This window comes from Cinclus cinclus, chromosome 28, assembly GCF_963662255.1.
Source record: "Cinclus cinclus chromosome 28, bCinCin1.1, whole genome shotgun sequence".
NCBI lineage: Eukaryota > Metazoa > Chordata > Aves > Passeriformes > Cinclidae > Cinclus > Cinclus cinclus.
Genome location: NC_085073.1, coordinates 5,128,007 through 5,152,452, shown reverse-complemented (window position 1 = coordinate 5,152,452; position 24,446 = coordinate 5,128,007). Strand labels below are relative to the sequence as shown.

The 24,446-nt window shown below is 53.5% G+C and overlaps 1 protein-coding gene across 2 annotated transcripts in view; it reads right to left on the bottom strand.

Moving 5' to 3' along the window:
- Window positions 1–24,446, bottom strand: part of PTPRS (protein tyrosine phosphatase receptor type S) — a 73,295-nt gene that overhangs the window by 16,164 nt on the left and 32,685 nt on the right. Inside the window, exons 9-22 of one of the 2 annotated variants that reach the window (XM_062510247.1) lie at window positions 22,252–22,833; window positions 21,307–21,440; window positions 21,007–21,151; window positions 15,302–15,607; window positions 13,403–13,596; window positions 12,923–12,949; window positions 10,951–11,068; window positions 8,036–8,626; window positions 7,284–7,381; window positions 6,915–7,168; window positions 6,410–6,503; window positions 5,997–6,212; window positions 4,233–4,390; window positions 1,461–1,573 (exon numbers count right to left, since the gene is read on the bottom strand). In XM_062510247.1, the coding sequence (XP_062366231.1) occupies window positions 1,461–1,573; window positions 4,233–4,390; window positions 5,997–6,212; window positions 6,410–6,503; window positions 6,915–7,168; window positions 7,284–7,381; window positions 8,036–8,626; window positions 10,951–11,068; window positions 12,923–12,949; window positions 13,403–13,596; window positions 15,302–15,607; window positions 21,007–21,151; window positions 21,307–21,440; window positions 22,252–22,833 (3,030 nt within the window). Of the gene's footprint in view, window positions 1–1,460; window positions 1,574–3,313; window positions 3,326–4,232; window positions 4,391–5,996; window positions 6,213–6,409; window positions 6,504–6,914; window positions 7,169–7,283; window positions 7,382–8,035; window positions 8,627–10,950; window positions 11,069–12,922; window positions 12,950–13,402; window positions 13,597–15,301; window positions 15,608–21,006; window positions 21,152–21,306; window positions 21,441–22,251; window positions 22,834–24,446 lie in introns of both variants that reach the window. The other variant, XM_062510248.1, reaches the window with a different exon arrangement.

The following is a 24,446-nucleotide window of genomic DNA, read 5'->3' as shown; positions in this document are numbered from 1 at the left end:
TTCTCTTGGCACCAAGACCAAGCTGGAAGGCCACAAGTTTTTATTTTTGTCTCAGCACAGTCTTTTCATCTGAGGGAGTGCAGCTCCTTCTCTTGGGTCTCCCACCTCCCTCCACGTAGAGCACCCCCAGCACTCTCCTGAAGGAAGCACCCAGACAAGGACAAAATGCAGCTGGGAGCACTCCAAAGATTTCCAACACCTTCAGACTGTCCTGCAAGAGCAGCACTGGGAGCTGATTTAGGGACCTACCTGTGCTGGGCTGCTGTCCCTGGAGTGAACCCAGCTGAGCATCTCCTAAGCCTGGGCTGATCCTAGAGGGTGCTTCCCAACTCATTTTGGTGAGAGTCCCTCAGCTCAGCGCTGCCTTTGTGCTTCCCTACAAATCCCTGCCCTCGGGGTCCCTACTGCCAGCCCCACCCTAAGCAAACTCACAACGCTAAGGACAGGACTGGGATGGGAAGGGAAAACAGGAGCTACAGAAACATTACTAACGAGCACAAACAGCAAAAAAAATCAAAAAACCAAAAAACAACAGAAAACCAAACAAACTGAAAACAACAGCCAGCCCCCAAAAAGCAAAACAAATTCCCTTCCAAATCCTCGAGCACCAGGAACTTGGAGGCAGAGGTGTGGACAGGCACTGGGTCAACGTGGCCACGGGTCTGTCTGTGTGAGGACGTGTTGGTGGTGGCTGCAGAGGTGCCATGCAGGCAGCTGGGACATGCATGGACATGGGGACACGTGTGTGCAGGAGGGAGTGCTGCAGGGACAGGCTGGCCCAGCCCTGGCAGTGCCCAAGGCCAGGCTGGACAAAGTTTGGAAAAGCCTGAGGTAGTGGAAGGTGCCCTGCCCACGGCAGGGGGTGGAACTGAGTGGGCTTTAAGGTGCTCCCAACCCAAACCAGTCTGGGATTCCATGACAGCATCTGCACCAAGCCAGGAGATGCTGCCTCACCTGCACCAAGCAACCAGCTCCTTTCTCCTTGCACAGCCCAGGGGCAGGCCTGGCTGCCAGCAGGAGTGATTTGGCACCACGAAGCACCAGTTCCAGCTGTGGCTGGAGCACTGGGTGCTGGGCAGCCTGCCATGCTCCATCTCCCCACCCAGGAGCTCCCAGCTCGGGCACGGGGCAGCACTGGTGCTCTGGTGTGTTGGGCACAGCCAGGAGCTTGCAGTTCAGCCCAGAATGAACCAATTTATCTGGAAATCCAGGAAAACCCTTCTTCTGTCTTGCCAGCACTGGGCACAGCCTGTGCAAGGTCCTAGAGGATCCCACCAAAAGGTCCTTTCAGCTTTGGCATTCAGCACAGACAAGGCTGGGGACCCTGAGCTGTGCCCAAGGGTAGCACTGGGTGTGCAGGCAGTGCCTTGGCAGCTGCAGGCAGGCAGGAAGGGCTCAGGGAAGGGGCAGGTGCCCCCCTCCTGCCCTCCCAGCAGAGGGGCTGGTCAGCAGCTGCTTACCTGGGGTCTGGAAGTTGATTCGCCTCATTTCCACGGGGTCCTTGGGGTGGTGGGGAGCGATTTCAGCATTGTTCAGGAGGCACTTGGTCCGTGGCTCTGAATCTTTCCGTTTGCTTCACAACAACCCCCCCAAAAAAAACCAAAAGAGACCAGAAAGAAAAAGCAGATTAATTCTGGGCCTGGTGGGTCTCAGCTACTTCTCAGCTACTCATGTTCAGGCAGGAGCAAAACTCTCACCGAAAATCAAAGGTGCAGCCGAAGGTTTAAGTAACGTAAAGCACAGCAGAAGGTTGGTGAGGTTTGGAAGGCTTGCCAGTGCAATGTTTTAGGGGTTGAATTGCCTGGGAGCCCCTCAGCAGCTTTCAGGTAAGTCTGGAAGTTCCCTCCATCTCCCAGCAGCACAGACTGGCAGCCAGGAGCATCTGAGGTGCTGTGAACTCATACCTCACCCTCCCTGCTCAGAGCAGCCTCCACTGAACTCTGCAGAGCAAAAGTGTTCCAACTCTGGCCAAGCCATTTCCAGTCTAGAGAACCAGAGCCAGCAGAATCATTTGGAAAAGTACAGAATCTCCTGGCTGTGACCTTGGATGTCAAGCTCTGATATTGCTGTTGGCTTGTTCAGAAGCTGCCCTGCTGCAGACAGAGAAGTCAGAGCAGCAGTTTTCAATCTTTTTTGAACTTCAGAACCCTAAAAATCTGGGTTCACCAAACAGTGTAGACACATCCTCTCCCAGCACAGCTGTGCCTGCTGAGATCCTCTTCTCCCTGCCAGGAGCCAGAGCCTGCTCCAACCTGCCAGCTGAGCTGCACATGCAGCTGCTTCCTCATACATTTCCCTCCAAATGGGCTAGGTTAGCTTAGGCAGTTGAAAAAGTCTTTGCTGACCTGGCTCATTCTCCTTGAAGAGAATTTAGAAGCAAAGCCTAGTGCTGACCTAAAGATGTGATAACTCCTTGCAAAGAAACAGTGATGAGCTGCTGGGAGCTGAACTTCTGCAGAGAGCAGAGAACGTGGCCCCCACCCCGAGGTTTGGAAAGGGGGTCCAGCCCTTCCAGCCAGGGGCTCTGGAGCTCCTCACTTCCTCTGCTTAGGGTGCACAGAAGCCTCCAGTAATTTGTCTGCAGCAGCAATGGCAATTACTTAGGCAGAGAGGAGGTTATTCAGGACATTTTTAGCTGTCTCCTGATGTCATTAATAGCCAGAAGTGGTCTGAGCCCTGCCAGCACTGCATGGGGGCAGCATTTTGGAATGACACCACTCTGCAGTTTGGGAGCAGTTTATTTTTGCTGCAGTTCCCAAACTGCTGTTAACAGTTCATGGGCTGAACCCATCAGGTACTTCCAGTGAAAGCTCTTCCAGTCTTGGAAATGGTTGGGGAAAAGTCTCATTTCTGCAGTCATAAACAGACTATGCCAGAAGCCCTTGGCTGAGGGGCAAGAGCAGCTTCTGCCATGGGACAAGGACAGCTCAGCTGGGGAGAATTCTGCTTGTGGCTCAGGGACAGCCCGTGTGGAGCAGCCAGACGTGCAGAAAGCCACTTTCACCTCTGCCTGCCACACAAATGAGAGTTTCTGTGCTCCATTAACCCAACACTTTATGAGCCATTTACTGTCACTGCTGCTCAACCTGGGAAAGGGCCGTTTTATTTAGGAATAGACAAACAGGAGAAAACTGGGCTTGCTTTGCTTTTTCTGCCCCAACTCAAACATGGTCCCGGCTAGTCTGACATGGGATTTCTGTGAGGACACATCTCCAGGTGGGAATTGCACCAACAAAGTCCCAGCACCACACAGCAAACACTGCTTAACACACAGCAAGCAAGAACCTGAAAAAAATGGCAAATCTGCTCTTACCTGTCTGGTTTGCTGTCCAGGAAAGCAGTAAGTGGAAAGAAGACAAGACAAATGTTCAGGTTAGAAAGGACTTGCAGAGGGAGGGGGAAGCATTTGCTCAGCTCTAACCCTGGCAGCAGAGGTGGGACCAGCAAACATCCCCCAGCCAGAGAGACACCAAGCAGGACCCCTGAGCCTGTGCCCCAGAGCAGCCTCACATGCTGGGATGCAGAGGCCACACTCCTGGGCATAAGGGAACACACCTGTGCAGGTCTAAGATGGAGCAGGGCTAGGGGATCTCTCCCAACCCTGGGAGAGAGCTGCCCCAGCTAAGGACACCTCTGCTGGCCACTGCCACCTTTATTTACTCTGCTCAGCCCCTGCTTCCCCTCCTGTCCCCTTCCCTTGCCCTGTGTGCGCTCAGGGGACCCCCAGTTCTCATCCACACACCAGAAGCTGCTCAGAAAGCCAAGGGAAAGGGAGACACTTCCAGGGGTTTTGCCTTCTCTCTCCTGAAGACTCACATCCAGCTCCAGGAGAAAATCAGTCTGAGAGCAGTGGGGACTCAGAGGTGCCTTCCCTGCCTCGCCCTCAATGCCCACAGGCACAGGGAGCATGGAAAGGGGTGCCTGAGGCTGTGAGCAGCAAGGCTGGAGTCCTGACATGCTCACTGCACACACAGCCCAACAGAGTGTCTGTGGGACAGGCACAGCTTTCCTGGCAGTGTCATGGGGCAGAATCTGCAGCAGCAAATCCCTGCAAGGCCCTGCCAATCCCTCCTGTGCTGGACACTCTCCCATTCCAGCATTTGTGCCTCAGGGCTCCTCTCTCCAGTGCCCAAGGAAGGACTTTCCCTCATCTGACCGGGACAGAAATTCCCTTTGGGGAGCCTTGGGGACACTCAGAACCATCTCAGGTGTGGGCAGTGAGCAGCTCTTACTTTTTGTAGAGCAGGATGGCGATGACGATGCAGATGATGAAGACCACGGCCAGGACGGGCCCGATGACCCAGATGAGCCCCTCCTCACCATCGATGATGGGCTGGGGGTCAGGGTTGTCCAGCTGGATGGGGTCAGAGAAGGGACTGGCAGCATAGGTCTGGAAGAGAGGGACCAGGGTGGAACACAGCTCAGAGCTGGGATGGGAACTGAAGAGTGGGCAAGCACACAGTGTTCCACAGGAGGAACTGCTAGGGAGGATGTGAGCTCTCTGCAGCACAACCCAAATGCTAACAGGGAAAATGCCCTCTTCAGCCTGGAGGAAATGCCCTGCTCCTGAGCCTCCACATGAGGGGTGTCTTCCACTTCCAATGCTCCAGTGAGACAGAGCACAGAGAGACCACACTCAAGTGAAGCTGCAGCTGCCCTGTGCCTGTGGTTCAACCCTTCTCATGGCCAGGAAGGTGCTTTTAGAGATCCAGCTGCTTCTGTTCCACCACAGCCCTGAGCCCTCACCACTGCCACAAACGCACAAACACTTTCCACAAGCTCTCCTGCAACCATCTGGATTTTGACAGTCAGATGTGATTGCAGAGCAAGAGGGCAGGAATTAAAACAAGAATTAACGCTTGGTCTGGTGACTGAAAAAAAGCAACCCTAACAAATAAATATAAAGTAGTAAAACACTGTGTGTGTGTCCTCTGCTCCCTCTGCACTGAGCTGGGTTCTTGAGTAGGATTAGAGGCACATTCAAACCCTTCAGAGTCCTGGCTAAGGATGAATTCCCATCCTATACAGGAACTCCAGTTACTGAGCAGCACAGAGAACTGGCATGGCCTGCTTTGTGAGAGCAGCCAAGGACAGGACGAGAACAGGGGCTCTGGGTGCTTGAATTCCATCAGCTCTGAGCAGGCTGGAATGATGCTCCACACTCAGGAGCTGCTGTGGATCCAGGCCACTGGAAGTGAGTCTGCAGCACCTTGTTCTAAAGCAGAAATTACCTCAAGCTGCAGTAATCCGATTGAGAAACCCATTCAGGAGCGTGTCATCCTAATCCTTTAATATCAAATACACAACTAAATATTTACTGGGGAAAAAACTTCTGAAAACCCTTAATTTCCAATAGCTCACCACTACAATTCCATAGGGGGATTTAAAAACAACAAAGTATTAGGATGTTTCCCATTGCGTGTGAGGGAGGAGGCAGGTAAATATTAAAATAGTTGTTTTCATAGACTCAAGCACAGCCCCAGTGAAAACAGCAGAGATGCTGAATTGGTAGAGAGAACTTGTAGTTTTCCATAAAAAAGTGCTCCCCTCTGTGCTTGAAGAGGAACTTAGCAATGCCAGAGTGACATGCTCTTGGAGCAGGATGTCTGGGGTCATTGCTCTGAGGAGTTAAAGAACAGCCTTTTAAAGAAATTATTGTTCAAAAAGGGGTTTGACCCAGGGCTCCCTGAACTGTTGTGCAGTCCTGAGGGGATAGTTCAGTGTTCCTCCCCATTCTGGACTCCAGTCTGGAGCCAGTGTACAAGTTCTGCCCACAAAGACTGAGACAATCACAAGCTGCTCGTGTCCTTGGTGCTTGGAAGAGATGAATGCAGGCACAAGCATCAGCAGATCATCAGGCACAAGAGCCACATCCAAAACCTCCACAGCTGGAAAGAAAAACCCCTGGAGGATGCCAGGAGGGCAGCAGGGCTGTGGCAGCCCCCTGGCCCATCCCAGGGCTGGGAGAGGGCAAGGGGGCAGCAGGCAGCACTTACAGCCTCGGGCTCCTGCAGCACGGCCAGGATGAAGAGCACGTATTTCTGCCCTGGCTCCAGGGCTCTGTTCTCAAAGTTGTCGTAGTGTTTCATGTCCCCCAGGATGAAGTGGGAGGGCAGGGAGCGGAAGCGGGCAGCGATGTAGGGCTTGGGGAAGTCCAGCTGCCGGGAATGCCGCAGGCTCCGGCGCCGCAGCCGGGCGATGTCCTGGACCAGCTGCAGGAAGCACAGGAACACCCTGAGAGCCTGGAAAGGAGCAGCAGGGAAAGCCAAACCAGCCCTCCCAGCCTTAGCTGCCCTGGACGAGGAGCACAGGGACCCCAAATCCCCCTCCCAGCCCTCAGGTCCCCATCCCATCCCATTCCAGCTGTTCTCTCTCCCCCCAAGCTGAGTCTAGTCTCACCCCCACTCACCTCCTCCAGGTCCATCTCCTCAGGGCTGCCCAGGGGGTTGAGGAACTGTCCCCCTCGGGACTTCCTCAGAGGCACCACCACAATGTAGAAAGCTCTGAATGTTGGGAATGATGAGAAGAAACAGAGGGAATTAGCCATGGAAGAAGGGAGCACGCACACTAATGTGAATTTGCCCAAACTGCCCCACTGGCTCAAGCCCCTTATTTTGCATTCAGCACAGTTGTGGAATGTTGCACAGTTCCTGGAATGAGCCCCATGCCTCCTTTGTGTACTCCCTTCACCCTTCTTTGTCTTTCCCTGTTAATTGTGAAAGTGCCTCTAAGAGGTAACAGTCAGAAAGGCTGGAAATGCAGGGATCATTCAGGGATCAAGTGCAGGATCATCAGTACTGGGTACTGATCACAGGGTACTGCCCTGTGGGTTCATGGTGGTCTCCAGCCATCAGGGCTGACCCCCCCCAAACATGAACTGAGCACCCCACCCCTGCAGTTAAACAGAAACCTACTGGACAGGCACAGAGCTCTTCACGTCGGGGAGAATCACCACCACATTGCCATCAGCATCAGGCTTGTGGGTCACCTCTGGCTTCTTGGACAACATGTCAGCAGCAGTCCAGGCTGCCACGTTCTGCTGCAGCCCCCCCATGCTGTTGCCTTGGTTCATCAGCACGAAGTTGTAGAAGGTGCGGGGCCTCAGGTGGGTGATGAGTTTCTTGGTGGTTCGTCCATCCACGTCCACGTGCAGCCCGTTGTACTGGATCTGGAGAAGGGGAGCAGGATGTTCCCTGAGCAAGGCTGGCACTGCTCCAGCCCCTTCCTCCCCACCCCCTTCGTTTGCAGGGCACACATGGGAAAAGCTCCTGCACTCCACTTGCCTTGTATGGGGTAGGAGAGTTGTAATTCTCAGGGAACTCCCAGCTCAGAAGGACAGATGTCTTTGTCACCATCTTCACCTTGAAGTTTTTGGGTAAAACTGCAGAGAAAAAAGTGAGGAGGAAGGGGAGAAAGGAGAAGAAAAGACAGCAGAGGGAAGGAAGAGCAGGAAAGAGAAGGAAGAGAATGTCAAGGGCTGGAAGAGGGGCTGCCAGGCTGGGTCTGGCTGCAGGAACAGAAGGGATTGCTCTCTCCTCCACACTGTGCTTGAGTTTTGCCAAGGTCCATCTCCCAGTGCTCCCTGTCCCCTTGCCTAACCCCAGGAGGCTTTGCCCCCACACTCTGGGCCTGGGTGGCTGCTGCAGGAACGAGGTGCTGCCTGGCTGAGCATGCTCAGGTGAGGAAAAACCCATCCCAGGTCACGGCTTGAAGGTTTGCTTTTTAGGATTTTTGCTCTTTTCTTTTTGGCTGTTTGCAAAAGCTGAAGAAAACGCTCTTCCCACCTGTACAGCGACTGGCCCCCCCTTCAGGTGCCAGTGACAGGAGGTGTCCGGACTTAACTTAGAAGAAAGTGGTAAAAGGGACTTACCTGGCACAAGGCAGAGAGGAGCGGAGGGACTGAGTGTGACACCAGAGTGCTTTGCATTTACTCACGAGCCTGGCTGAGCCTGGCCTGACCTCTCCAGCTCTCTTGCCTCCCGGCACCAGCCCCGGATACAAGGGGAGAGAGGGAGCAGAAACCGGTAAGTCCTACCTTGGTCCAGCTGGAACGTCCGATACTGGACGGTCGGGCTGTAGGGCCCGGGGCCTTTACTGGTGTGAGCACGGATTTTAACATCATAGGCGGTGTTGGGTTTGAGGCCGTTGAGGGTGTACGAGTTCTCTGGGGAGGGGGGCAGGTCTTTTTCCAGCAGGTTCCCTGGAGAACCTGCTTCCCGGTAGGCCACGGTGTACTTGACGATGGCTCCGTTCCTCTCGGCCAGCACGGGGGGCAGCCAGCCAAACTGCACCGACATGGACGTGACGTTGCTCGCCTCGAGGATCTGGGGGTAACCCTTGGGGATGTCTTCGGGGGTGGTGAGTTCCTGCACAGCTTCCTCCCCAAAGCCAGCCCGGCTTTTCACGGCCAGCTTGAACACGTACGTGGCGCCCTTGTGGATGCTGGTAGCGATGTACTTATCCTCCAGGGCTGAGAACTCCAGCGTGGCCAGAGGCTCCACGTCCTTGCGGCCGAACTGCAGCCGGTAGCCCAGCACCTGGCCCTCCGCGTCCAGTGGGGGCTCCCACTTCACCAGGAGAGTGTTCTCCTCTGTCTGGTGCACAGACAGGATGGGCTTTCCAGGGACTAGGAGAGAACAGAGACACCTTCAGCCAAGGCTGGGGCAGGGCAGAGGAGCTGCAGAGACTCTTCAGCTGCAGCACCAGGCTCCTCAAGTCAGCGGCAATGTTCCAGCTCGGCTCCGTGGAACCCAAGCTGCTGCCACCCTGCATGGGTAGATGGGCCCTGAGCAGTTTGGGAAACAAGGAGCACTGCCAATATGCTTCCCAGAGCAGGGAAAAACAAACCTGGAGTCCCCAAAGTCCCAACCTCCCTCCTTCTCTCCATTACACAGCCCAGCTCATGCAGAAAGAGACTGGAACAGATTGGCCCAGGCTGGGAAGTCCAGAGAAGCTGAGGGTGAAGCAATGAAGGATGGAAGGAAGTCTGGGCAGCCCCAGGTCCTGAGCAGCAGGCACAGGGCCAGCTCCCATGGCTGGCAGGCAGCTCATCGCCCACTTGGGCACAGAAGGAAGCACAGGCAGAGGAACCAGAGCCCAAATTGTGTGTGTTGCAGAGGGCGGGGAGAGCTGCTGCTCGCTCTGTGCTGCTCTTCTGCTCTGGAGGAAGGGAACTCACAGTGCTGGTGCATTTTCAGTGAGCTGCTCCTTACCTGACGGTGAGCTCCCCCACATTTGGGGGTTCTGGGGAGCTCAGCAGTGCCATGTCTCTGCCTAATGAGCCCTGGCACTGCATGACTGCTAAGCAAGCCCACAGCCACAGTTAAATGACACGTGCAGGCCCAGAGATTCCCAAAGCCAGAGAAAGCAGAGCATTAATTCCAGCAGCTCACACATCATTGACACTCAACTCCACTGTTAGAGATCTAATTTCCTTCTCTCCGCCTTGGTATTTCTCCTGCTTAGACAGGAGGAGAGAAAATGGAGCTGGGAAAGATCCCAGCACACTCCGACAGCACAAGCCTGACCAAGGGGTGAGGGCTGCAAGGCTGGAGTGTGGCTGAGAGAGTAGGGCAGGATCTGCAAGGGTCACACTGGGGAGCCTCTGCCTGCTGCCTCCACCAATACCTCAGTGGGGATGAGGGGCTGTCTCTGAAACAAAGGCTGTATTCCTTCCAAAGTGCCAAAGCATGGCAGGGACAGTGCTGGGAGAGCCAGCCCCCTCCCTTGGGAATGCCTAAGGAATACATTAAAGAAAAGAAGAGTGCCATTACCTTTATGTTTCAGTTTTTATCACAAATGTTACTGTAATCAGATGAGCTTGAAAGTATTACATCTGCACAACAAATATTGTTTAGAATAAAGGTGAGAAGAAAGTGCAGAGAGGGGAAAGTGTTTTATTCTGCAATTCGTTTGGACAGTAAAGGAGAAAATTAGATGTATTACTGTATTTAAATTCAGCCCCCAGCCCTGAATGATAAAGGAAGAAATCTCTCCTCTCAGAACATGTATTGACTCAATGCTTCAGAGAAGGTAAGACTGTTTCAGAGCCATTTGAAAGTTTTTTTTTTTTTTTTAAATAGCTATGTTAATTCGGGGGAAATTAAGTTTTGGGAAACAGCTGCTGGGCTGGAGAAAACATCCCTCTGTGACTGATCACCTGCACTGCAAATTCTAATGGGAAGAGATGAGGGAGGGTGACAAGCAAGAGTGACAGGGGAGCCAGGCAGAGAGAAAGGCTCCAGGAGAGAAAAACAGGAAGGGTGGAGAGCCTTGGAAAGAAGGCAAGCAGAGAACCAGGGATTTAGTGAGGGGAAACATGGGCAGAACTGGAGGGGAAGGAGAGGAGGGTGAATGAAGGAAAAGGCTTTGGCTGGTATGTGCAGGCAGAGCCCAGGTCCCAGAAATGGGAGCCAGGAAAAGTCAATACTGACAGAGATTCTCCCTCCACCACTCCTGAACGCTGGGGATGCACATCCAGACATGGTACCAGAAGAGAAGAGCAGGCAGGACAAGCACCACTGTCTGCCTGCTGCTCTTCAGGCCTTTGCTCAAGTCACCACCCTGCCAGCAGACATCTCCTGTCCCCAGTGTACCTGCGTGGGCCACCTGCAAAGCTGCAGTCACACCAGGAAGAGCCACTTTCCTCCTGATGCACTGGAATTTACAGCCCAAAAGATTACAAGTTGCAAATGCATCTTCTGTTCTATTTCTGGGTCTGCCTGGGCTTTCCGAAGCACTGGACAGAAAATGGTGACATTTGGTGAGGGCTGCGTGTGAGGAACGAAAGGGTTTCTGCCTTGCTAAATCTAATTTTGCCTTTGGGGCAGCCTGGCTCTTGCTGCAAATCTGTCCTTCAAGAAGGGAGTGGGATCAAAGAAGGTGAGCCTGGAGAAGCTCCTTGGCTTTAGGAAACAGGTGAATCCCACTGGCTGAGGAAAAGGTTCTCACCTGCACCCTTGGTGGTGACCACTTTGGGTTTGCTGCGAGCACCATCTCCCTTCATGGTGTAGGCGGCCACGGTGATGGAGTAGGCAGTCTCTGGCTGGAGCCCAGCAATGATCATTTCCTGTTTGCCAGATGCCAAAGGGAAATCGTGTCAGTATTCAGATCCACACCCAAGAGCAGCTCTCTCCTCCTTGCAGCAGTCTCAGCCCTCTTCCAGCATGCAGGAACACCGAATCCAAGAGCACGAGACACTCGGGGTATGTGTGGGAAGTGGAGAGGGGCAGAGCCCCGATCCCCTGCAAGGCACTCACAGCTCTACACACACAGCCTGGCTCTGCAGGGCCCTGTGCAGGGCATCCTCTTCCAGATCTGCCTCTCACACATTCCCATCTTCACAAAAACCACTTCAGCATCCAAATGCTGTCGCTCCCTTCAAAGCTTTCCTCTCCACTGTGCAGCCTCAGAGGAGGCTCAGAGGTTTCAGGGAGATTACATTTTTTTCACCATTACCCCTGTCTTCTCTCCTCGGAGATATTTTTAATGCCTTCATAATATTAAAGGGATTGCTTGAATGCAAAGTGCAAGACGACACATTCTGCTCACGCTAAAGCTCCCTGCTAAATCCCACCCCTCCTTCCCCATCCTCTATCAGCCTCCCCACACCTGGCTCCCAGGAGCTTTTGTTAGAACACTGGCCTCAAGAACAGCCCCTTCCCCAGGAGGGATCCAGCCTTTCAAAGGGCTGTGTTGGAAAAGGAACACCCGTGCTAAATCAAACAGGATGACAGCACATGCAGAAGGGTTTTCCCCAAGGCCCCAGAAAGGAGGGAGATGGGAATGTTGTGCATGTTTTATGGCTTTCCCCTCTTCTCACCCCTTTGTGCTTTCAAAATTAAATCTCAGGGCAGCATTTGGGAAGGATTGGTTGGTCCTGAAAAGAACTATTTCCCCGATGGTGAGCTGGGAGTGGAACAGCTCAACTTCGGAACCGTGGGATTTTGATCAGTGACTTTGGAGGCTGTCAGCTGCAGGGACAGCTCTGGCTTCTGGAAGTCAAGAAACCTGTTTTGATCTCACACCTGCAATGGAGTTTTATTAAGATTTTAGGCCAGGGGCCTTGCCTCCCAAGAGATTCATTCTCCATCCCTCAAAGGGAGGCCCCTCTCTTGTGCAGGGTACTTGGCAATCCCCAGGAGACACGAACACAACCAGTTTAGTCGTGTGTTATCTTTGGACCCTGTCATTCCAAGGACAAAATGCTTTCTCCTACTGCTTGGTAGCTGTAGGATTTTGGAAAACATTTATCATTTTAGCAGAAATAGCAAATGCCAAACAGCCAAGCTGATTTTAAGGTACTTCAAAGGTAAAAGCACCAATAATGACTCAGTGCTTTGCATCAATGAGTTTCTAAGAATCCTGGCACTTTGAGAGTACAAAGCATTTGTTCATGCCGTGATAGTTCAGGACTTATGGATTCTGTACGCCCAATGCTTCCCAGGCTATTTTTTCAGAGGCAGAGGTGTTGCAAAGCAGCCCATCTGAGCTCCCTGATCTGGTGGAAGGTGTCCCTGCCCCTGGCAGGGAGTGGAACAAGATGGCCTTTTAGGTCCCTTCCAATCCAAACTATTTTAGGATTCTCATCTGTTCAAAGCAGTCCCAAATTGAATATTCCATCTGCTTCCCCATGGAGGAGCCAGACCCATCTCTCCTTCAGAGCCAAAGGGAAAACCCTCTGGGATTGCTGTGTGCTGATGAATGACATAGTCACAGAGGGTCACAGAGCAGTGACAGGGAGGGGACAATGCATGGGAACACCAAAAACAGGCTCTAAAACAGGCACACTGGCACTGCAACAACAACAACAAAAAAAAAAAAAAAAAGGAAAAGGAAAATATCACACCACAAAAGGAAGAGGGAGAAGGGAAGAGGCAGAACCAGCATGGGAGGATTTCAGGATTTTTATGTTTTTACTTACGTATTCAGCAGTGTCATCTGTTTCCCACTGGGCAGAGAACAAGAGAGGTTTGGCACATGAGAATACAAGAGGGGAAAGAAGGGAAAGACAGAGACACAGCATGAGGAAGGAGTCCCTGAGCAAGCAACCACACAAGGTCAGAAGTTACTAGGCAAGCATGAGGGAAGAAGTAGAGTGGGAGAAATTAGTAGATTCCACTGTGGCCTTGGCCTGGATTAAAAGACTCCCCAGACACAGCGAGGACGGATGGGTGAGTGGGTATTTATCTCAGTGCTGGGACAGCAGCTCACACTCTTCCACAGTAATATTGTCTGGGAGCACAAAGGAACTGCAGAGAGACAGCCACACCTTGTCACACGTCCCCATGACCCCCACACCTTGTCACATGTCCCCATGTCCCTATGGACCTTCAGCAGTTCCACTGCCCGGGGTGAGCACCCACCCCTCCCAGCCCTGGGGCTCGGGCAGGTGAGCCCTTACCTGGGCGTCGGCCAGCATGATGTCCTTGATGTGGGGCAGCCCCCTGGCCTCGCCGTTCTCCATGCGCACGTAGTGCACCTGGTAGCCACGGATCTGGCCGTGCTGGCGGCTCGGCACCGGCGAGCGCCAGAACACCTGGATGGCCGTCGAGTTGAGCACCTCCACCTCCACCTTCCGTGGTGGAGCGCTGGGCACTGCGGGCAGGGGAGGCAAGAGAGGGGCTCCAGTCACCGGGGGGTTCTGGCTGGAGCCTGTCCCTGCTGCTCGGGGACGTCACGCACTGGGTCTGAGCCCTGGGAGGAGGGGGGAGCTGGGCACCGAGTGTCCCATCACCGGTCGCTGGCCTCCCTGGGGGACCTGGTGTGCATGGCCTGGAGACAGGGATGGGAACAGGCCCCATCTCATCATCCAGTCACCCTTCCACAGGCTTCTTTGTGCCCAGTTTGCTCAGATGGAAGGAACCATTACAGCTCCAGATCTCCTTCTGAGGGCAAAGCCAATGTCCAGTGAGCCCGAAAAGCTCTGGTCTTGCCTGTGAGAGGTCAGGGTGGAGAGGACCAGGAGAGGGCTTCTCCTTGGAGTTCCCTCATCTCTCAGGACAGGGGCTCAGTGGCTACAACCACTGTGGAATCTCAGAACAGAAACAAGAGGTGTCTTGGATGGAATGTGGCTGAATCTTTGGAAATACTACTACTACTACTACTACTACCACTACTACTACTACTACTAGGCATGACAGCTTCATCTACCAGGAAATCACACTTCCTGAGCAGGTACTCTATGTTACATCTAGATGTGGGCAGAGGCTCAGGGAAACAGGACCAGGGACAAACCTGCTGCTTTTTAAAAATTCTTTTTATTTGGAATAGATGAAGAACACCTGGAAAATTCGGGATTTCCATATGTTATTTACTTGACCTATATTATTTGAGGTCCTGCCCTCACAGTGAGGGTGCTCCTTTCCCTTCATGCACCCATTCATGCTTTTCCCTGGTTTTATTTTACTGTAGAAATACCAGGAAAATTCAAATCTCTGAGCGGGGCCACTGAACTGTTGTCATAAGATTTTTGAAACTTTAACAGATTCCTCCTTTCCCTGACTGAAAAAATTCTGACTTAAGGAGGAGGTAGTAACAAGGAATGTGTGGGAAGAACTCTTTAATATTTTAAAACATGCGCTCCCAGGCACAGGGTGGGATTCTAGGGGCTGTCTCATGCAGGACCAGGAGCTGCACTTGGCTGATCCTTGTGGGGTCCCTTCCAACTCAGGATATACAACGATTCCAGGAAACCAAGTTCTGGCAGCAAAGGATTCCTCGGAGCAAAGGTTTCGGTGCCTTGACTGCTCCTGGCTCAGTGAGAGCATCTTTTCAGGGGCAGTGGTGCAGTCAAGACTCAGAGCTATGGAGAAAGACCTGACTTCAGCCTCCTGTCCCAGTTGCTTCCCAGGGTAGGGAAAAACAAACCTGGAGTCGCCAAAGTCCCAACCTCCCTCCTTCTATCCGTTACACAGCCCAGCTCATGCAGAAAGAGACTGGAACAGATTGGCCCAGGCTGGGAAGTTCAGAGAAGCTGAGGGTGAAGCAATGAAGGATGGAAGGAAGTCTGGGCAGCCCCAGGTCCTGAGCAGCAGGCACAGGGCCAGCTCCATAAATCTTTCCCCCATAAATCTGGGAAATGCTCTAATGCGGGGCAGGAGAACCCTACAGAGCGCAGGGCTCAGAGGGCTCGGGGTGACGGCTCCAGAGGATGCTGCACAACGCAGACCTCGGTTCCCCCTCCAGCTCTGGCCCGGCACCACTCGAGAGCCACGGGAAGGACCCGGCTGTGTCCTCCCGGCACGGGAACAACCCCTCCAGGGCCAGGAACCCCCCAGGGGAACCCCAGGAGCTCACTCACCATCTTCATCCGTTCGGACGATGACCGGCGAGCTCTCCGGGCCCGGCCCCACCTCGGTGTGAGCCACCACGGTGACGCGGTACTCGGTCCACTTGTCCAGGGACTCCAGCAGGATCTGACTGGTGGTTGGGGGGATATCATTCACCTCCTTTAGCTCCGTGTCCTCCGAGTCCAGCGCTCGATAGTGGACGCTGTAGCCGGCCAGGACGCCGTTCTGGCTCTCGGCCGGAGGCGGCCGCCAACTTACCAGAATGGCGGTGGAGCGGGTGCTGACACATTTTACATCTTGAGGGGGGGCAGACGGTTCTACGAGGGGGGAAAATTCAGGAGCGGGAAAGGGAAAGAAGGGAGAGGGGAGGGGAGGGGGGAAAAAAACAAAAGATGGGAAAGATAAAAGAAAAAAAAAAAGGAAAATGATAACAAAAAAATCTAAAATAAAACGTACGAAAGTTTGGTTTAGGAAGATAAAATTAAAAGAGAAGAGAGCTTTTTGTTGTTGTCTTTTTTTTTTTTTTTCAAAATAAAGAGGTTTTTTTTTTTTTTAAAAAAAAAAGCCAACAGAAATTAAATGGGGCATCAAAACTGAAATGGTTTAAAGCAAAGGACTAAACCAGCAAGCGGGCCAGCCAGGAGGGGTCCTGCTGCTTCCACTGAGCTGGCACCAGCTACACACCCAGCTGCACCCTATAAAAGCCCTTTCCTTTGGCTCCCTGTTTTACAGCAGCCTGGCAAATGCTGCTCTGGCTGGGAAAGCACTTCTTTCCAACCTCAGTCTCTGGGATCTTGAATTTCTTTGAAGGGATCTGTGAAAATTAAGTAAGAAAAGCAAATCTTTTGCCAGGAGGCTTAAATTTAAGAGTCTGTACCTCCAGATGGAAGTGATTAGTCGTCCCCAGACTGGAGGAGGCCAAATCCCACAGTGGGAATGCCCAGGACACTGCCAAGCAATGGTGTTTAAAGAGGAAGGTTTTGAGAGAACACTTGCAGAAGGAGGGAAGCAGTGGGTTTGGTAAGGTATTCAGGGATCCAGGGGATTTTCCAAAGCAGCAGCAGGTCTAATTCCCACTGTGCTCTCTGCCTGAACTACCCCAGAGTGTTTCTGAACATCCCGGGAGCTGTGGTCCTACCCAGGCACCTTCTCAGGGTGGTAGCAGACACCTGTCTAAAGGTGACCAGGGCTGGGGAAGGTGGAACCCACAGCTCTCTCTTAAAGCTCCTTTTGTTCCATCCCCTGCCCTGGGCAGGAACAGCTTCCACCATCCAGGGTGCTCCTTCCTGGCCCTGAACACTGCCAGGGATTAGATCACACTGCTGCCAGTCACTAATCACAGCTGATCAGCCCAGGGAAGCAGAGTGTGATATATTCTCAAGGTAAATCAATAAATCCAATATCACCCAACTGCAATAAAGAGCTTTTAACTCTCTGCAGACTGGGGTGAACTCACAAGCCCCCCAAGTAGATCAGGGCTGCTCACTGCTTCTCATTCCTCTGATTCTTTTTAATCAACAAAAAAGCTCTTTTAGTGAGGAATGATTGTTTTCAAACCTCTTACTCCCATCCTTGAGTCAAACACAGATGTTTAGGCCCAGTTTGCCTGGAGGACTCTGCTAAATCCACTCACACTTAGCCCAGCTGGCACTGGAGTGAGAGCCACACACTTTCCAGGAGCCTCCAGGAGACAGAGGGAAGTGGCTTTTCAAAAAGGGCAGAGATAATCCTCCCACTGCTGTCTGAGCACCCTGCCCAGTAGGACGTTTTGGGTGTTCTCCTTCTATTTTTATGCACTATTGCTGTCTTTAAGCTGGCACCTTCTCCCCAGCACTCCCAGTGAGGAGGCTGACAAGCCCTGGCCATGGCTGGCCACACAAAACAACACAGAAGATGTCAAATGAACCAAACCAAAAAGAACAAACTGGAAAATAAAAACATAAGCCAATAATTTGAAACAAACAAACAAAAAACACCAGAAAGGAAATCATCATAATAAAATAATACTGATATAAAAAGTGACTCCTTCCAGAATATTCCCAGTCTGTTTACCTACCTTCCATGCTTCAACTGCTAACTTATAAGACTTTCTTACAAGAGAACAAGAGGAACTGAGCTACGAGGCCAGACCAAGCTCCTGGTGGGTTTCTGCACATGACTGGCTTTTAAAATGCCACTCTGCTCATGATGAGTCCCCTCCAGTCCTCCCCCAGCAGCAGAATCCCAGCTATTGCAGAAATGGCAATTTTGGACCCAAATCTCTTCTCTTTTGCTAAACTGTCAGCACGAAGAGCAGGACAGTGGCAGATCTTCCCTCTGGCTCTCTCCATCTGCTGAGATTGCTGCAGCACGTCTCCAGGACAGAGGTGCACTGCTCATCCCATGTCCCAGAACCAGCTCAGGGATGGTTTCAAGGTTTGGAGGGGCAGACTCAGCCCTCTCCCATTGCTGCCATGGTGCCATTCCCATCTTTTTTTGTCCTCATCAGAGTCTGGGCATATTAAAATCCACCTTTCCTGCTTAGCTCCAGCCAAAGCCACCACAGCTGAGAAACCCACTGCAGAGAGGGTCTGACCTGACCTACCCTTCATCCTGCACCTCATTCTGAAAGCCCCGGGAGGCAGAGCTCAGCTCCAGCTGGCACTGGGGGCACTGTCTGCGCTGCCCCGCTCGCTCACTCACCCTCTACGCTCCAGCACAGGGACCTACTGAGAGGCCCTGGGGTGAGGCCTCCTTTTGGGATGGTTTTGCACTTTGTCTGGTCAAAAAGGCGGGGTGGGGGGTGGGTGATGGGGGAGAAGGCCCAGGTCCTGCCCGGCCCCCTCCCCGTCACCCCTGGACTGCAGCAGCGGAGGAGAACAGCCAGGGGTGCTGGCTGGCCACGCTGGACACACCTCTGGGAGCTCATGGCACTGTTTCCTTCACAATCCAGCCCAACCTGTGTGACCCTGGGCACGCTGGGGACAGCGCCAGGAGCCGGGAGCTGCGGCAGGAGCCCAGTGCCACCAACCCCACCTCTGCCAGCAGCCCTTCCCTGGGCAGGGAGCCAGGCACAGGCAGGAGCCCCCGGCCAGGAGAGCATTGCCTTGGCCTGCTGGCTGCTTTCAGCAGCTTTTTGGGACCCCTCCCCACCCTCCCAGGGCTCCGGGACATCCGGGAGTGTCTGCAGCCACAGGGTGGACTGTATTTGTGAATCTGCTTGAGACCAGCCAGTACTCACCTGAGCTGCACCTTTTACATGCTTTAAAGTTGACTGTCCAAGCCACAAGAATGACCCTTACTGACCTTGCACAATATAATGTTTTTTAACCCTTTAGGTACCATAGACTTTGGGTATTTCATTCACTTCATGAACTGTGAGGAGGGGGACAGGAGGGAGAGCAGAGCTATGTGGGGGGAAATCCTTTCTTGGGCAGGAACAGAGGGTGAGAAAGCCTCATTGTTCCTCTACACCTGCACATGCAGCCTCACAGCACCCACCCTGCCAGCCTTGCCTGCTGACCACACTTTGCCCTCTGGAATTTCCCAGTGGGAGAGTTGCCAGGGAGCCTGGGAAGGTCATGGCTAGCCAGAAAGGACAGACTAGCTTCTCCCAGCCACGAGAGTCTGTCAGTTTTACAAGCTATGTCTTTGGTACTTGAAGAGTTAAAACCCAGCTACTTCAAGAAGAAAAAGATACTTTACCTTTAGTTTAATGGATTTTACTTTGGTTATGATGCTCAGGAGGAGCCACCCTGGCAGGGAGGTGCAGGGAAGGGCTGCCACATGCGGGTGGGTGCAGGGAGGGGACAGCAGGAGCAGCAGGAGGACCAGGGAGAGGCTTTGTCATTCCAGAGACAAGATGCCATCGTGGTGTGACATCGCCAGCGAGGGACAGGGACAGCAGGGAGCCAGGGACAGCAGGGAGCTGGCTCATCGGGTGCAGGGCATGCAGGCAGGCAAGCAGAGAGCAGAAGAGAGAAGAAAGAAGAGGCATGGAGCGGGCCAAGGAGGAGCTGAACGGAAAAGGAGCTGAGGAGGGAAGACACAAAAGCCTGTCCCGAGCCAGAAGGTCTGTGAGCCGCAGGATGTCACCCGGAGCAGGGAGAATTGACTCGTTCCTCCAACAGCCAGCCAGGAAAAAATGTTTCACCGTGTTACAGGACACTGACAGCTCCCAGCTGATGTTCTTAAGAGCATTAAATTAATGAGACTCTCCCTATGAAAGCTGAGCTACAGAGAGAGAAACCTGTCTGTGTTCTGGGCAGATGCCAAGTTAGAAAAAGCCCCAAAGCCTTCCCTTTTCCCAGATCCCCTTTCCCTCATCCTTAAGGGACAAATTTTTACTAAGCCCTACTGCCACCAGCTCCCACGCCCCTCTTCCAGCTTGTTTTATTGAACCAGAAAGCACAAATCCCAGACCATCTTTGCCTCCCATCCCCACAGGTCTCAAGGAGAGAAACCCCTTGGAAAACAGAAGCAGAGTGTAAGTTTAACACTTATTTTTCAGGTCCTTTCAGTTCATTTCCCCCACCCCACAGAGATGCTCCCTCTGACAGTACCACACTGGGATCAGAACCAGCAGATGTGCAGCAGAGTCAGGAAAGGATTATCCTACAAAACGTAGAGAGAGTATGGAGAAAAAGAAAAGAAGGAAAAAAGGGGAAAAACATTTGAAGGAAAGAAAAACCAAAAGAATATTTGAATGGAGTGGAGGCCTGAGAAAGCCCCAGTGAGGAATTCTGTCTGTGCAGAAACAGACTCCCCTTTCTTCCCACTCCTCAGGGGACAGAAAGAGAAGGAGACAGGGAAAGGGAGAGACAGCAGGAAGTGACAATTAAAAAGCCCAGCTGAGAGCCTGCTGCTCCCCCTTGTTAGGGACTCTGAGGGATGGGAGCAGGGCTCTCCCTCCTCACACTGGTGACCAGAGCCACTTCTGAGTTAGTTCTGCTCCTGGCTACTCCAAACTGCAGCGGAGTGATTTAGTAGAGATGAGAGGAGACAGAAAACACAAAGAACAGCTGCCACAGCCACTCATGCAGTGAAAAAACACCTCATTTAAAAGCAAAGATCTGTGAAAAGCCCAGGTTGAAATATTGCCATCCAGGGTTATTGTCCCCAGGGCAACAGTGAAGGGAGACAATCCATTAAACTAAAACCAGCACGTTTTGGTTGCATACACTCCATCCTGGTATCATCAGTGTCCTCCTCCCAGCCTCCACAGGGCTCCTCTCTCCCGCTCTGGGAGCCCAAATGGGGCCATTCCCAGAGCTCCAGGCCTTCCTGCCCTTGGCTGTGGAGTGCTCATGGCAAGGAGCGTAGGGACAACTTCCCCAAAGGCTGGGGAAGGTTGGCCTGTGAACAATCACCTTCCCTTCTCCTCTCCCTCCCTCTTCCCCACGGCTCTGCAGCTGCTGGGGCTGTGTGGAGGGGCTGTGGCTGCCATCCCCTGAGCATGCTCAGCACACGGCCAGCTGTGGTGACCAGCTGTGGCCACCACCGAGCCCTGGCGGCTCCCAGCCCCAGTGGACGGCGCTGCCGTCCCCCCAGAGCCCAGCTCTGCTCCTGGCTCACATCTCAACTGCCTGGACCGCGAAGGGAGAGGGGAGCAGGTCCCAGGGGTGTCCCCCCTCCCCGGAGCGAGACGCCAGCCCCCAGCTCATACCCCTGTGCCCACCACGGGTGGCTCCCTGACCGTGGTCCCCTCAGAGAAGGCTGGCAAAGGAGAGACACCTACTAGACTGCAAGGTGCGCTCTCGGACCTCCGGGGTGAAGGCCCCCAGCCCCAGGGCCGAGCGGGCGGCCAGCCGGAAGACATACTCAGTGTTGGGCTTCAGGCCTTCCACCGTGAACGACGTCGTGGGCTCAAAGTTCTTCAGCACCTGCGACGGGCGAGGGGGGAAGACAAAAATAAACCCAAACAACAGGCAGCAGAGGTGAGGCCTGCCCAGAGACGCTTGCCCTGCTCCCCTCGCTCCGACATCGTGGGGAGCGGCGGGAGCTGCTCAGCCACGGCCCTGCCCCGCTCTGGACTCACCTCCTTGCTGTGGTCTCCTTCCTTGTAGAGCAGCTCGTACTTCACTATGATCTCCTGCCGTGGGGGGCTCCACGACAGCACAATGCTCGTCTCGGTCTTGGCCTCTGCTCGGAAGTTCATCGGCTGCCCGGGAACTGGCACAGACAGGGAGCCGGTGGGGAAGAGGAGGCAAGATGAGAAACAGGAGAAACCACATTAACTTGGCTAATTAGGAGGCTCTTGCCCTGTTTTCTTCAAAGCCTGTGTGGGAAGAGCACGTCAGCAGCAAAATGCCACACTGCAGCGTGGGCAGGTCTTGCTTCTAAAGCTGTGGAGTTACATCCCACTGCAGGATTCCATCATGGTCAGAGCTGCTGGAGATGGAAGGATCCCAGTGGATCGTATGCCTCTTTCTCAGCAGTGCAGAATACAGCCCTTCCCATCAATCCCAGTACTACACGATTCTGGAAGTAGGAAGCCCATGAGCAGCCCATTGAGGACACAGGGTTTCCTCCCATACCCGATGCCAAACATGTGCTGGGTGACAGCCCATGGCAAAACACCTTGTGTTCGCAGCTCAACACATAACACATTCCCCACTCATCTCTGACAAAACAGTTCCTGGGTACTTCTGGAAGAGTTAAAGTGTCACCACTGCCTGGGCAGTTTTACATCTGTTAAAGACATTTATAATCATGGAATGGTTTGGGTTGCAAGAGACCATAGAGCCCATTCAGTTCCATGGGCAGTGACACCTTCCACTACCCCAGGGTGCCCCAAGCCCTGTCCAGCGTGGCCTTGGACACTTCCAGGGATCCAGGGGCAGCCACAGCTGCTGTGGGCAGCCTGTGCCAGGGCCTCCCCACCCTCAGAGTAAGTAATTCCTTCCCAACATCAAATCTAAATCTCCAAATCTGACCAGCAGCCCTCCTTCCCACAGCCCAGGTCTGCAACACAGGTGCTCACCTCCTTGCTGTGTTTTAACCTGGATGGGGTCGGACAGGGGCCCGTCCCCTACGGAGGTGAAGGCCAGCACTCGCACGGTGTAGGTCTCGTCCTCCAGGAGGCTGCCCACAGTGGTCAGCAGGCTGTCATCCACGTTGTGCTTCTGCCAGTTGCTGACGGGCTGGTCGGGCTCCATGGTGTAATAGACCCTGTACCCTCGGATCTGCCCGTTGGGCTCCACGGGTTCCTCCCACTGGATGATCATGGTGGTGCTGCTCAGCATGCGGCCCTGCACGTTGCGGGGGGCGCTGGCAGGAGCTTGTTCCCCAGTGCGGGTGACCACCGACTCACTGGGGGGCCCCTGCCCGATGCTGTTGACTGCAGAGACCCAGATCTCGTACTCGGAGTTGGGGCTGAGCCCCCCGATGCTGTAGCGTGTGGTGGTGATGTCCTCCTTGATCTGGTAGGGTCCATCCTGGCTCTTGGACTTGTACTCAATGACATAGTACGACACGGGGTCTGGATTTCCAGAGTCCCAGGTGATGGTGATACTCGTGGCTGTTGTCTCTGTCACCACTGGCGTCCCAGGAGCCTTGGGAAGTGCTGAGAATCAGGAAGAACAGGCATTTAAAAAAACCACAGATGCTGAAATGGTGCCTAATTGGTCTGGTTAGGGCTGCAGGAGCCGGAGGCACAGCACCAATCCTGGCAGCTCAGGAAAGTGCTGCTGGAATATGATGAACCTAGTTATCCACTCTATTATCCTCCTTAAACTGCTCCATCAAAGGCAAAGTGTTCAGCTAAACATCTGGAATCATTAGCACAGGCTTCAGCTGCACATCCGCCGGCTCCCGGGGCAGGGAGGGACAGCAGCTCCTTCCTAGCACGTGCTCACATCTCTCTGCTGAGCCCCCACGGGCAAGGAATGGCACAGGGCAGGCTCTGCTCTCCAGAACAAATCCCCAGAAATGCTGGGAGGGCTTTCCCTCAAGCCACAGACCTGAGTTAATTCCCATCTCCCCTCTCCCTCAGCCAGGGAGTCTCCATGACCCTGCTGGGGACTGCACTTGAACTGCACCTGATGTGTTCTAACTTCACCTGTTCTCAAGCTTTATGTTTTCACTGCACACTTTAGACCTTTTCAGCCTTCCTTTTCAACCTCTTCTTATCAGGGAATCCCAGAATGTTTTGGGTTGAAGGGGCCTTAAAGCCCATCCAGTGCCACCCCTGCCAAGGGCAGGGACACCTCCCACTGGCTCAGGTGGCTCCAAGCCCCAGTGTCCAGCCTGGCCTTGAAGCCAAACTTCTCTAGACCTGATCACAGTAAAGCTCCAACTTCTTTCACTTTCTGCCCAGGAGAGCTGCAGGTGCTCACACTTAGAACAGAGCAGGGAACAAGATCCAAACAAAATTACAAAAGGCAGAAGGGACCAGCAGGGTGAGAGTCCCCATGTGAGGAGATGGGAGAGTTGGAAGCAGAAGCAATCTGCCCTACACAGCAGCTTTTCAGATTGACAGGGTAAGACAGGGAAAAAAGGGAAGGAAGGGAATGCTCGGGAAAATAAAGGGAGGGATGCGAGTCCAGCCCCAGGAGTCCTTCTGCTGGCACCAGAGCCCCACTGCTGTGCAGGAGCTCAGAACGGGCCATGCTGAGATTCTCTAGTCCCTGCTCATTTCTCCTGTCTCCTCAAACAGGTCACTGATACAACAGAATTGTTTTTCCTTATCCCTCCCTTTCTCCCAAGTGTTTCTCCTCTCCCCCACCCACGGATTCTTTCCCACCCCGCCTCTCCCAGTACTCGGAAGAGACACCAGCTCACTCAGAGCTCTACACTCACCCAACCTCAGGGGTTCCTGCTTGGGTTTAATACTCCCCTGCTGAGGACAGAATAGATTGAAGATGGCACCCGTGCTCCTCTTGGGAATCACTAGCTGGAAGCTGGGCTTATTCCCCATCTTGCTGAGGCAACAACGGCCACTAAGATGCTGGAACTAAGCTCTGCTACAAGGGTGCACATGCCAGAGAGCCTCAGGGCCTTGGCTGAATCTCAGGCCTTGGAACACGATGTCATGCAGGCTCCAAGCCATCCAAGGCTCCTTGCACAGTGCCCAGCCAGCCTCATATGTCAGGACAGACCCAGCATGCGGGGATTTGAGGCACAGCTTTCTTCATAACAACCAGCTCAGGTGTCCTAAAGCAAGGGAAGGTCTTCAGC